Consider the following 12,989-nt stretch of genomic DNA (forward strand, 5'->3'; position numbering starts at 1 on the left):
GGGGGCATTTCAGGGGGCTTACTACTGGGGGCATTACAGGGGGCTTTCTACTGGAGGCACGACAGGGGGCTTACTACTGGGGGCACGACAGGGGGCTTATTACAGGTTGCTTACTACTGGGGGCACTACAGGGGGCATTACAGGGGCCTTACTACTGGGGTTATCATATGGGGGCACTACAGGGGGCATTACAGGGGCCTTACTACTGGGGGCATAAAATGGGGGCACTACAGCAGCATTACTACTGGGGGCATCATATGGGGGCACTACAGGGGCCTTACTATTGGGGGCACTACAGGGGCCTTACTACTGAGGGCACTGCATAGGGGGACCACTAGTGGAGGTACTGCATAGGGGGACCCCTACTGGAGGCACTGCATAGGGGGACCATTACTGGGGGGCTCTACATAGGTGGGCACTGCATATGGGGAGCACTACTGGGGGCATTGTGTAAAAGGAACTGCATGGGGGGGTGGCAGCAGTTGGGGCTGGCATAGGTGCTCGGGGGGTGGTACATTTTAATTTGGGGAGTAGGGGGGCACCAACATTTATCTTGCCTCCTGGCTACCTTGGATGAAGTTACGCCACTGGTTATCCCTATTCATTATTACAGTACCTGGTCTATATCCAGTTGCTACTGTCATGTAAAAGACCCAATAAAAGGTATTCTGTAGGTGGTAACTGGACCTAAAGCAAGGTACACACTGTAGCAATGGGCATTCGTTCTGACATCGGAACAAATGCCCGTCAACACTAATTGTGCGTCCACACTGGATGGCTTTCAATGAATGACGTAATGATCACTGTTATGTCATTCATTAACAATGCATTGGCTGCTAGCGATATCGCTAGGTTTGATGTGCAGCACATCAAACTTGGCGACCATCACTAGCTACTACAGGAACGTGCAATCGCCGGTACACACCGATGTAAGTGATATGTCATTACGAAATGGCATATCATCCCGACATCACTCCAGTGTGTACCTAGCTTTATTAAATTACATAGAATAATCCCATCATATACTACCATCTGCTAAAGGGACTGTGCTAAAATATCCCTGCTTGGATTGCTGTGAACTAATAAGTAATCTCTCAACTGTCCTGATTTTGCAAGGACAGTACTGAATTTTGCTCTGAAAAGGATTGAAGCTTTAAAGAATGGTGGATGAGACTTATATTTCTTGTCTCAATGTTGAGGGGTATGCAGGTAATCCTACTAGCTACTATTCTCCATCCTTCCCACAGGATGTAATAATAATGCAAGACTCTGACGTTCCTGTATCAAACATCAAACATAGTATATCCTACTTCAAAGTAGGTTTATCTTCCATCTTAAATAGACATCATTTTGTTTACAATTTTGAAGTGCAGCAATTGAAAAAAGGAAAGGAAACAAATCCAAATCAAAACAGTTAAGTTAAACATGCAATTTATATTATTTCAATAACTGAAAATCAAATACATTTCTACTCTTTACCCCTAGGATGAAGTTATATTTTTGACTCTACTTTCTGTAATTAATTAATAATTCTAATTATCATAATCAAATTATGAGTATTTGGGTCAAAATGTGTATATATATATATATATATATATATATATATATATATATATATAATGCTGTACACATACATGTTCACAACAGTAAATATGCAAAAAGAAAGAGAGAAGTATTGTCTCTTTGTTGGCGCACATAAGAGAGAAGAAAAATAATATGTAAAATTTAACTTTTATTATACTATTTAAAAATCACTTGACCTTTTTAGTGAAATATAAGATCATAAAACATAAATAAATTGTTGAAACAAAAAGTGTATTGTAAGTAATGTTATTTGGAATTATTGACAATACATATATCTCTCTGTCTTATATTACATTCGGTTGACCTTCTAATTAATTTATAGAGTTGGTGTGTCACATAATGATCATTGATCCAAAAAATGTATATCATCAGTGATATTTTGCCAACTGTTGTGTATGGTCTGTAATAATTTCACAAACTGTTTATCCAAAAGGAGGAATCGGTTAAAAAATTAATATGAATATCACAACCACCTTTATTAGGAAGATTATTGTCTACCCTGGATTATTGTCACATGGGATCATGTGTCCAGTATCCAATATGCATACATCAACTTTCCATTGGGATAAAATATGATGAATCTTCTTATTATCAGATTCACCATATATATGGAGTGTAGAGAGTTAATTCACAAAAACGGGTGCATTGGGGTTTGTTATACATCCTACAAACCCTTATATGCAGAAAGATGTTTTTATTGTATCAAATATATATATCCCAATATGATGTACAGAGGGATCAATAACGTCCTCTAATGTATATTATATATTATATTAATACATTGTTATCTGATATTGTTATATATTCAAATGTCCTTATGCAAGCGCCCCTTATTCGATTATTATACTGCAAGTTAACAATCCTTTTATGGGAATTCAGCAATAGTATATATCAATTATAGTGCCCCCAGTTAGTTATTATCATGTGTGTTGACACCACACTATATAAGATCTTATATTGCCGTATATGTAACACCCTCTAAAGGATATTACACATTATACCAATACGTGCTGTAAGTTCTTATACAATCAATTATCTTTTTAATACACTCCCTATTCAATATTTCATATTACAAATCAATAATTCTTAGATGGAAATTCAGTAATAATATGTACCGATTGTAACGCCCCCTATTGGTGACTTTACTTAACATTAATTATAAGATGTTATGTGCTGACATATGATAGTTAGTATAGCACCCCCTGTTGGATGATTCACATTATGTTAGTACAGCACCATACAGTAATTCGCATGTTTAGGGATATCAACCACAGCACCATCTATTGGACACTTTTATATTTTATGAAACTTATGCAGACCGTTACTTTTATTGCAGCACCCCCCGTTGGGTATATTTACTGCATGTACAAAGTAAAAGTCTCTAATGTTTCACACTATATTAGTTTATAATGATTGTATACTCAGGCTATTATTTGCCATTTCCAAACAATTATTTAGCGGGATGCAAATGATATAACAATCTTTTTAAGATGTATTATTGAGCAAAAGAGCAATCAATAAGCTCTATAAGCTTTGTGCAATCAGTTGTTTTTAATTGCAGTGCCCCTGTTGGATGTATCCAAACAATTACTTGTCGGCATGCAGGTAATATAATAATTTTTTTAAGGTATATCATTAAGCATAACAAATGCAGTCACTGCTCTATAAGATTAGTACAGCTAGTTGTTTTTAATTACAGCACCCCCTGTTGGGTGTATCCGTTACGTGCATAAATTTAAGCAGACAATTACTTTTATTACAGCACCCCCAGTTGGATGTGATTGCTGCACATGCAAAATAAAACTTTCTAATATCTCCCACTATATTGGTTTGTATTGGTTATATATTCTGGCTACTGTTTGCCCATCAATTGTATAATGAGATATAAATAATATGACATTCTTTTTTGAATCACAACATACAGCATAAAAGAGCAATCAAAGCTCTATAGAAATTGTGCAATATGTTATTATTATTGCAGCGCCCCCTGTTGGATGTATCAGCTGCACATAGAAAATTTTCATTGTATCCAGCTCCCACTAAATTAATCTATTATTTGTAAACTCAAATTATTATTAGTCATTCCATATGATTATTTAGTGGGACGCAGATGCAAAACAATCTTTTAAGGTCACAACATAGAGTTAAAGAGAGCAGTCAGGGCTGCTCACGCCGACGTACGTTTCACAATCAAAGGTTTTTTCAAGGCAACCCGATTGTGCCTGTCAGTATGGCTTTATTGAAAAGTCAGAGCCAATTAGAACATGTTTCTATCATCATGTGAGCTGCCGGACCAATAGCAGACTATTTTACTGCTTGCTGGTCAAATGGGGTATCAGTCCAATCAGCACTGGCCTAACTCCTTCCTAACATGTGATACCAGCTTCATCATCCCGGCACTCATGACCCATTCAAGCTGAAATAAGTCATCGCCTTCTGTACGCATAAGACGCCGGGTCAATCAACGGCTAGCTCCACTCATCCAATCAGGGCACATCAGCGACATCACCCTGAACAATGGACCAATAACATTCATCTCCAATCAAAGCAACATGATCTCATTACTTGGACCCATAACATCATGTTTATACGTTGCCTAGCAACCAGAAATACACACTTCTATAGCCAAATCATGTATCTTTTTCTAAACTATGTCTCTGGTTTGTCGTACAATAACAAAGATCAGCATATATCTTATCGATATGAACAGGTAACATTCATTACACTAAACATTAATAATCTTGATCATAATCCATTCCCTTTATAAATTATTATTACATAATTTTAACCCAATAGGATCATATAGACAGTAAATACTGTCATTATAAAATTCATAATTATTTTTGATTATGTATCATAAATTATGCATAGTGATCAATTAGTGATACAATAATGTTGCCCATATCTGTATATATTACCTATATTTATTAATATTCCTACAAATATTCCTTTAAGATTGTATAAAGATTAATTTATTGTTATCATGATCAAAAAATAAAGGGGAAATTAATAAAATTCAAATAAGCGTTTATAAAAATAATTATAATAAATCTCTAACCATTTCATAAAATAACACACATGACTTAAGTGGTAATTGGTTGAATGATTTATTCCACCTAAAACAGACCCTTATTAGACAAAGCAAGACTTGGTGGAATAGAACGACATTTAACAACTACATCAAGAATGACATCACGCCAAGAGGTCTGAGACCAAAAATATTTCCCACTTTTCCATTGGCCAATGAAGATCTCAAACAAGAATGGGAAAGAATATTGACTCAGTGCTCTAAGGATTTAATTAACGTATTAATCAAACATGATGAGATCTTATTGAATCAATATGCAAATGAAATTACCACTATAAGTGAGAAATTGAAGACATTTGAAACCCTGGATAAATTCCAAATCATGTATAACAAATATAAGAAAGAAATAGAAGATTTTGAACAAGGGGTGATTGACAGAAAATGTTGTAAATTCCTAAGAGATAAACAAGACTTTGCAAAAAATAATGTGCATAGATGGAGGAATTATGCACAACGTTATCCAAAAGCTGGTTTGACACATTACACAACATCTGAGGCGGAATCCTCAGAAGGTGAAGGACAATCTAACTTGTCCGACAGAGATTGGAGTAGACATTCTTTTTTAGACAGCAATATGAGGGATACCAGAGTAGATATAGCGACAGAAAGCCCAAGATCAGAAGGGGCCAAAGGAATAGGAGGAAGAAGAAAGAGAGATATACGAGGTTGGAGGGAAGAACTGAGAGAATTTCGCAGATACAGGAAATAAGAAATGATGAATTTAGGATTATTAATCTCTCAAATAAGACCCTTACTAACGATCAAATTTCCTTACTAAGTAAGGGATTATCTTTTTCCCCAACACAAAAAACAAATAGGTTTGATAGTCAAAAAGACCTCCATCTCTTCACTAGAAAAATTCTTCCATATACAACAGAATAATATGTTACAAACATCTAACACTGTATCAAATACTATTTTCTCTATGGAAGATAATGAGATCTTAAAAATACTACAGGAAATATCTCCATTTGACGCATCTAAAATCAAACCTAAATCATCTTTCTTCCCTGATTATAAAATCTGTCCCCCAGTTAAGGTCTTTTTAGACCTGGTATCCAAAGATCTAGATGATCTGTTCACTAAACTACCTAGATCCCAAGAAGATAACCTAACTGAAAATGAAAGGATGGCCTTACAACAAATCTCTGATTGGAATGATGTAATCATTAAGCCCTCTGATAAGGGGGGTAACATTGTACTGTGGCCCCGTACAATGTACTTGGAAGAACTTAGGAAGCAACTGGGGATCAACAGTGTTATAAAACATTAACATTTAACCCCACTATGGATTACCAACAAATATATACAAATTTGATCACTAAAGCATACTCTGAAGGAGTAATTAACAAAAAAGATTTTGATTTTCTTAAAACAGACAATCCCAAAGTACCAACGCTATACTTGCTTCCAAAAGTTCACAAAAATGATACTACCCCTCCAGGCAGACCTATAGTCTCAGGAGTGGGTAGTTTGACCTAGAAAGCAAGTATGTATGTGGACCAATTTTTACGCCATTTTGTATTATCTTTACCCTCATATGTAAGGGATACAATGGATGTCCTCAATAAATTACAGGACCTAACGGTCAATCCTGGGACCCTGTTGGCAACTTATGATGTGGAGAGCTTATATACGAGCATTAATCACACCAGAGGAATTCATGCAGTTAAATATTTTTTGGATATGGGCAGATATTATGAGATGAACTCCTTTTTACTTTCACTGTTAGAATTTATATTGACGAAGAATTACTTTACATGTGACAAGAAATTCCACCTCCAGGTTAGAGGGACCGCAATGGGGACAGCCTGTGTCCCCACTTATGCAAACCTCTACCTGGGGTTGTGGGAGAAGGAACATGTTTTTAATGAGGAACATGAAAAGTATACAGACTGCATCCTCCTATATTTGCAATATATAGATGATGTGCTCATATTATGGGAGGGTGAGAGGAAACTCCTAGAAGAATTCATAACCATCTTGAATAACAACGATTTTAATTTAAAATTATCAGGAGAAATCAGTCATGAAACAGTGAATTTTCTGGATTTATATATCAAGATAGAAGTAAATGGCCATATCTATACAGATATTTTTCGAAAGAAAACTGCAACAAATAGTATCTTACACTCTACAAGTTCGCACTTGCCATCTACAATCAAAGGAATTCCGAAAGAAGAACTATGGCGAACCATATGTAACTGTTCAGATAAAACAATCTACAAAGAAAGAGAACAACAAGTGTGTACTAGATTACAACAAAGAGGATATAGTAAGAAAATCATCAAGAGTGCAAAACGTGATGTTAAAAACTACACAAGAGATTCCCTATTGGTTCCCAAAGTTAAAATACCCAAAGAGGAACCTATACGATTTGTTGGGACCTTTAATAGTAAGTGGCAGGAAATCAATGCTATCCTTCAGAAGCATTGGTCAGTCTTTCAGACAGATCATGATCTAAAAAGCATCCTTCCTATGAAAGTTCAAACCAGCTGGAGACGATCACAGAATCTGAAAGATCGCCTAGTACAGAGTCATCTATCATCCACGAGACAATCTAGTTACCCTGTTAAGGGTTCATATAGCTGTAGACAATGCAAAGCGTGACAATTTATGGTCTCTAAGAAACATTTTGAAGATCATTATGGTAAAAGATGGACTATAGATAGTTACATCAATTGTAATACAATGGGTGTGGTTTATGAATTGGAATGTCCATGCGGATTAAGATACATTGGTAAAATTTAGAGACCATTAAAGGTACGAGTGCTGGAGCATATTGGCAATATAAGAAATGCCAAATGTGATAAAGCCAAATTTAAGACAATTACTTCAGTAGCAAACCATTTTCTGCAGCATCATGACAGCAACCCTAAAAACCTCAAAGCCTTTGGTATAAAACAAATACAGTTAGGTATTAGAGGTGGAGATATAGATAGGGAACTTCTTAGGTTTGAAACCAGAATGATTTTCCTAATGAATAGCCTACACCCTTTTGGACTAAATGAAAACATAAGCTACTCATCTTTTTTATGATTTATCTACTGGAATATATAAAGAATTAGATATTCTTTCTTCTTTCTTATCTTGTGGATTATTTTATTTAAAATTAATTATTACAATAATGAGGGGCCACATACTTATACTCATGTTTATATACGGATTTTATAATAATACATACTCGTGTTTGTACACGGATTATTTATATAATAAATTTTTAGATAAATAAAGTCATATCATGAATTCTGTAGGTTTGTACACTATTGGTATGAACTTGTAACAAATGGATTTTTGGAATTGTGTTTCACGTTATTGATAATATTTATTATTATTTTTTCACATCATTTCACATATTTTAAACACATTAATTACTTAATTCACATCACAAAGATATACTTTATTTAATGTTTATTATATTTATAGTATATATAGACACTTATTTAGATTTCACTGGTATGGTTATGATAATAATCAATGAATTAATTAATAATTCATGATACACTTTTTTCTTTATTCTTTTCCTTTTTTCCTTGTTATTTGAATTTACATATCACATCACTAGTATTACACGTTATAATTTGCTGTATTTTTTTGCACTTTATATTAATACACATACACAAGTCACAATATTCACGTATACACATATATATTTTATTAAATGGTTAGAGATTTATAATAATTATTTTTATAAACACTTATTTGAATTTTATTAATTTCCCCTTTATTTTTTGATCATGATAACAATAAATTAATCTTTATACAATCTTAAAGGAATATTTGTAGGAATATTAATAAATATAGGTAATATATACAGATATGGGCAACATTATTGTATCACTAATTGATCACTATGCATAATTTATGATACATAATCAAAAATAATTATGGATTTTATAATGACAGTATTTACTGTCTATATGATCCCATTGGGTTATAATTATGTAATAATAATTTATAAAGGGAATGGATTATGATCAAGATTATTAATGTTTAGTGTAATGAATGTTATCTGTTCATATCGATAAGATATATGCTGATCTTTGTTATTGTATGACAAACCAGAGACATAGTTTAGACAAGATACATGATTTGGCTATAGAAGTGTGTATTTCTGGTTGCTAGGCAACGTATCAACATGACATTATGGGTCCTAGTAATGAGATCGTGTTGCTTTGATTGGAGATGAATGTGATTGGTCCATTGTTCTGGGTGATGTCGCTGATGTGCCCTGATTGGATGAGTGGAGCTAGCCGTTGATTGACCCGGCGTCTTATCCGTACAGAAGGTGATGACTTATATCAGGTTGAATGGGTCACGAGTGCCGGGATGATGAAGCTGGTATCACATGTTAGGAAGAAGTTAGGCCAATGCTGATTGGCCTGATACCCCATGTGACCAGCAAGCAGTAAAATAGTCTGCTATTGGTCCGGCGGCTCACATGATGATAGAAACATGTTCTAATTGGCTCTGACTTTTCAATAAAGCCATACTGACAGGCACAATTGGGTTGCCTTGATAAAACCTTTGATTGTGAAACGTACATCGGCGTGAGCAGCCCTGACTGCTTTCTTTAACTCTATGTTGTGACCTTAAAAGATTGTTACACCATCTGCGTCCCACTAAATAATCGTATGGAATGACTAATAATAATTTGAGTTTACAAATAATAGATTAATTTAGTGGGAGCTAATTCAATAAAAAATTTCTATGTGCAGCTGATACATCCAACAGGGGGCGCTGAAATAATAATAACATATTGCACAATTTCTATAGAGCTTTGATTGCTCTTTTATGCTGTATGTTGTGATTCAAAAAAGAATGTCATATTATTTATATCTCACTATACAATTGATTGGAAAGGCAAATAGTAGCCAGAATATATAACCAATACAAACCAATATAGTGGGAGATATTAGAAAGTTTTATTTTGCACGTGCAGCAATCACATCCAACTGGGGGCGCTGTAATAAAAGTAATTGTCTGCTTAAATTTATGCACGCAACTGATACACCCAACAGGGGGCGCTGTAATTGAAAACAACTAGCTGTACTAATCTTATAGAGCAGCATTTGTTATGCTTAATGATATACCTTAAAAAATTATTATATTACCTGCGTGCTGCCAAGTAATTGTTTGGATACATCCAACAGGGGGCACTGCAATTAAAAACAACTGATTGCACAAAGCTTATAGAGCATTGATTGCTCTTTTGCTCAATAATACATCTTAAAAAGATTGTTATATCATTTGCATCCCGCTAAATAATTGTTTGGAAATGGCAAATAATAGCCTGAGTATACAATCATTATAAACTAATATAGTGAGAAACATTAGAGACTTTTACTTTGTACATGCAGTAAATATACCCAATGGGGGGCGCTGCAATAAAAGTAACGGTCTGCATAAGTTTCATAAAATGTAAGAGTATTCAATAGATGGTGCTGTGGTTGATATGCCAAAACATGCGAATTACTGTATGGTGCTGTACTAACATAATGTGAATCATCCAACAGGGGGTGCTATACTAACTATCATATGTCAGCACATAACATCTTATAATTAATATTAAGTAAAGCCACCAATAGGGGGCATTACAATTGGTACATATTATTACAGAATTTTCAACTAAGAATTATTGATTTGTAATATGAGATATGGAATAGGGAGTGTATTAAAAAGATAATTGATTGTATAAGAACTTACAGCACGTATTGGTATAATGTTAATATCTTTAGAAGGTGTTACATATACGGCAATATAAGATCTTATATAGTGTGGTGTCAACACACATGATAATAACTAACAGGGGGCACTATAATTGATATATACTATTGCTGAATTCCCATAAAAGGATTGTTAACTTGCAGTATAATAATCGAATAAGGGGCGCTTGCATAAGGATATTTGAATATATAACAATATCAGATAACAATGTATTAATATAATATATAATATACATTAGAGGACGTTATTGATCCCTCTGTACATCATATTGGGATATATATATTTGATACAATAAAAACATCTTTCTGCATATAAGGGTTTTTAGGATGTATAACAAACCCCAATGCACCCGTTTTTGTGAATTAACTCTCTACACTCCATATATATGGTGAATCTGATAATAAGAAGATTCATCATATTTTACCCTAATGGGAAGTTGATGTATGCATATTGGATACTGGACACATGATCCCATGTGACAATAATCCAGGGTAGACAATAATCTTCCTAATAAAGGTGGTTGTGATATTCATATTAATTTTTTAACCGATTCCTCCTTTTGGATAAACAGTTTGTGAAATTATTACAGACCATACACAACAGATGGCAAAATATCACTGATGATATACATTTTTTGGATCAATGATCATTATGTGACACACCAACTCTATAAATTAATTAGAAGGTCAACCGAATGTAATATAAGATAGAGAGATATATGTATTGTCAATAATTCCAAATAACATTACTTACAATACACTTTTTGTTTCAACAATTTATTTATGTTTTATGATCTTATATTTCACTAAAAAGGTCAAGTGATTTTTAAATAGTATAATAAAAGTTAAATTTTACATATTATTTTTCTTCTCTCTTATGTGCACCAACAAAGAGACAATACTTCTCTTTTTCTTTTTGCATGTTCACTCTTTTATTGTCTTTGGCAGCACCCCCAGAGGTTAATTATTTATGTGATTTTTATTAGTTATTTGGGGTTAATATACCAATATTCCTTTAGTCAAACCAAAACCTAGTGCAGAGATTTGCCCCTAATCCCTTATCCTTTATTTAATAATGTTCACAACAGTGTTTACGGAAATTGTACATATATTTAAAATTTATATCTTAACAATTAAAAATTAATTTTTATAGTAAGTCATAGACAAAATATATCTTTTTATTACTTGTAAATAACTATTACATTCATTTTATTACAGCATGAAGGAAGCTGGTTTAACCTATAAATACTGGAGAGGTGTTCCTCTTTCTTCCAGCTGCAAACAATGTCCAGTAGCTTATACAAATCCTGTCTGTGGATCGGACGGACATTCATATTTATCTCAGGTAAGATTTGCATTTTAACTTTATACATCATTAAAAAACTTATTCATGATAGGATAAACATTACAATTGTGCACATTAGGATTAGTTTATATAAACATAGTATAAAATAAAGTCCCTGGTAGGCATCTGCTGTTTGTTTGGGCTAATCTCGAGAACCACTAGACACATTTTGATGCAGTTTTCACTATTTCATAGAGCATTTGCAGAGGAAGGTTTGATGTATGAAACATTAATGTATGACAAAAGAGAGCCGAGCAGTGACAAATTTAGTGAAGCAAGTCCATGAAAAAACTGACATCCAAGTGCTTTATTGGCTTACACTGCCTAAACTGTTAAAGATATATCACAACAATGGACTTTATATATATATATATATATATATATATATATATACTCAAAATGTCTACACTCACATTTTCAAATCCAATGCTGGGGTGACTGACCCATGCAAGGTGCCGCCTTGCTAGAAACAATTTTCTAAAATAGGGGTGCAGTCACCAGTCTTCATAAGAATATTTAGCTTTATTTAAACTATCATAATAAAAGAACAGCCACTGACGTTTCGGTCAAGACAAAGGTCCATGGACTGGACCGAAACATCGATGGCTGTACTTTTATTATGATGGTTTAAATAAAGCTATGTATTTTTATGAAGACTGGTGAGTGCACCCCTATTTAAAAAAATAAATATATATATATATATATATATAAATATAATATATATATTATATATAATTTATATATATATATAAATATAATATATATTTTATATATACATAAATACATAAGTATAAATATGCATATATACAGTATTATCTGGTTTCTCCAGAAAAATTTATGTAAGCCTTGTTTATGGATGTAAAACTTTTTCCCTTTTTTTTAACCGTTCCCACTTCATTTATATGAAAAACTATTCTTTAATCTGAAACGAGTCCAATTCCCGGTAATAGTCTGCTTTAGCATGGCAATAAAGCACAGACAGATATGGTACTTAATGTGGCTGGAATTGACCCAAGTGGGTTTTTCTCATGGACAACTTACAGTACATGGTCTTTTGCATGTCATATCAAATCGAAATCTTTTTATGTTGATGTCAGGAGGAAAAAGACTAATGTTGTCTACAAGGCAATCTTATAAGACCTTGGTAAAAAAGACTATTGCCGTAAATTCAAAATTGCTCCTGTGCAAAGTCCGGGCAAAGTAGTTTTAAATAAGTATATTAGATATGGAAATATGTCCATGTGTT

The 12,989-nt window shown here is 33.6% G+C and overlaps 1 protein-coding gene across 4 annotated transcripts in view; it reads left to right on the forward strand.

Moving 5' to 3' along the window:
• The window catches only part of SPOCK3 (SPARC (osteonectin), cwcv and kazal like domains proteoglycan 3), a 434,224-nt gene that overhangs the window by 290,888 nt on the left and 130,347 nt on the right, over positions 1 to 12,989 (forward strand). For all 4 annotated transcript variants that reach the window (XM_088450291.1, XM_088450293.1, XM_088450292.1 and 1 more), the window contains one exon: positions 11,617 to 11,743. In XM_088450291.1, the coding sequence (XP_088306417.1) occupies positions 11,617 to 11,743 (127 nt within the window). The remainder of the gene's footprint in view (positions 1 to 11,616; positions 11,744 to 12,989) is intronic.

The sequence above is a fragment of the Taudactylus pleione genome, unplaced genomic scaffold (genome assembly GCF_031769625.1).
Source record: "Taudactylus pleione unplaced genomic scaffold, aTauple2 ptg000513l, whole genome shotgun sequence".
Taxonomy (NCBI): Eukaryota; Metazoa; Chordata; class Amphibia; order Anura; family Myobatrachidae; genus Taudactylus; species Taudactylus pleione.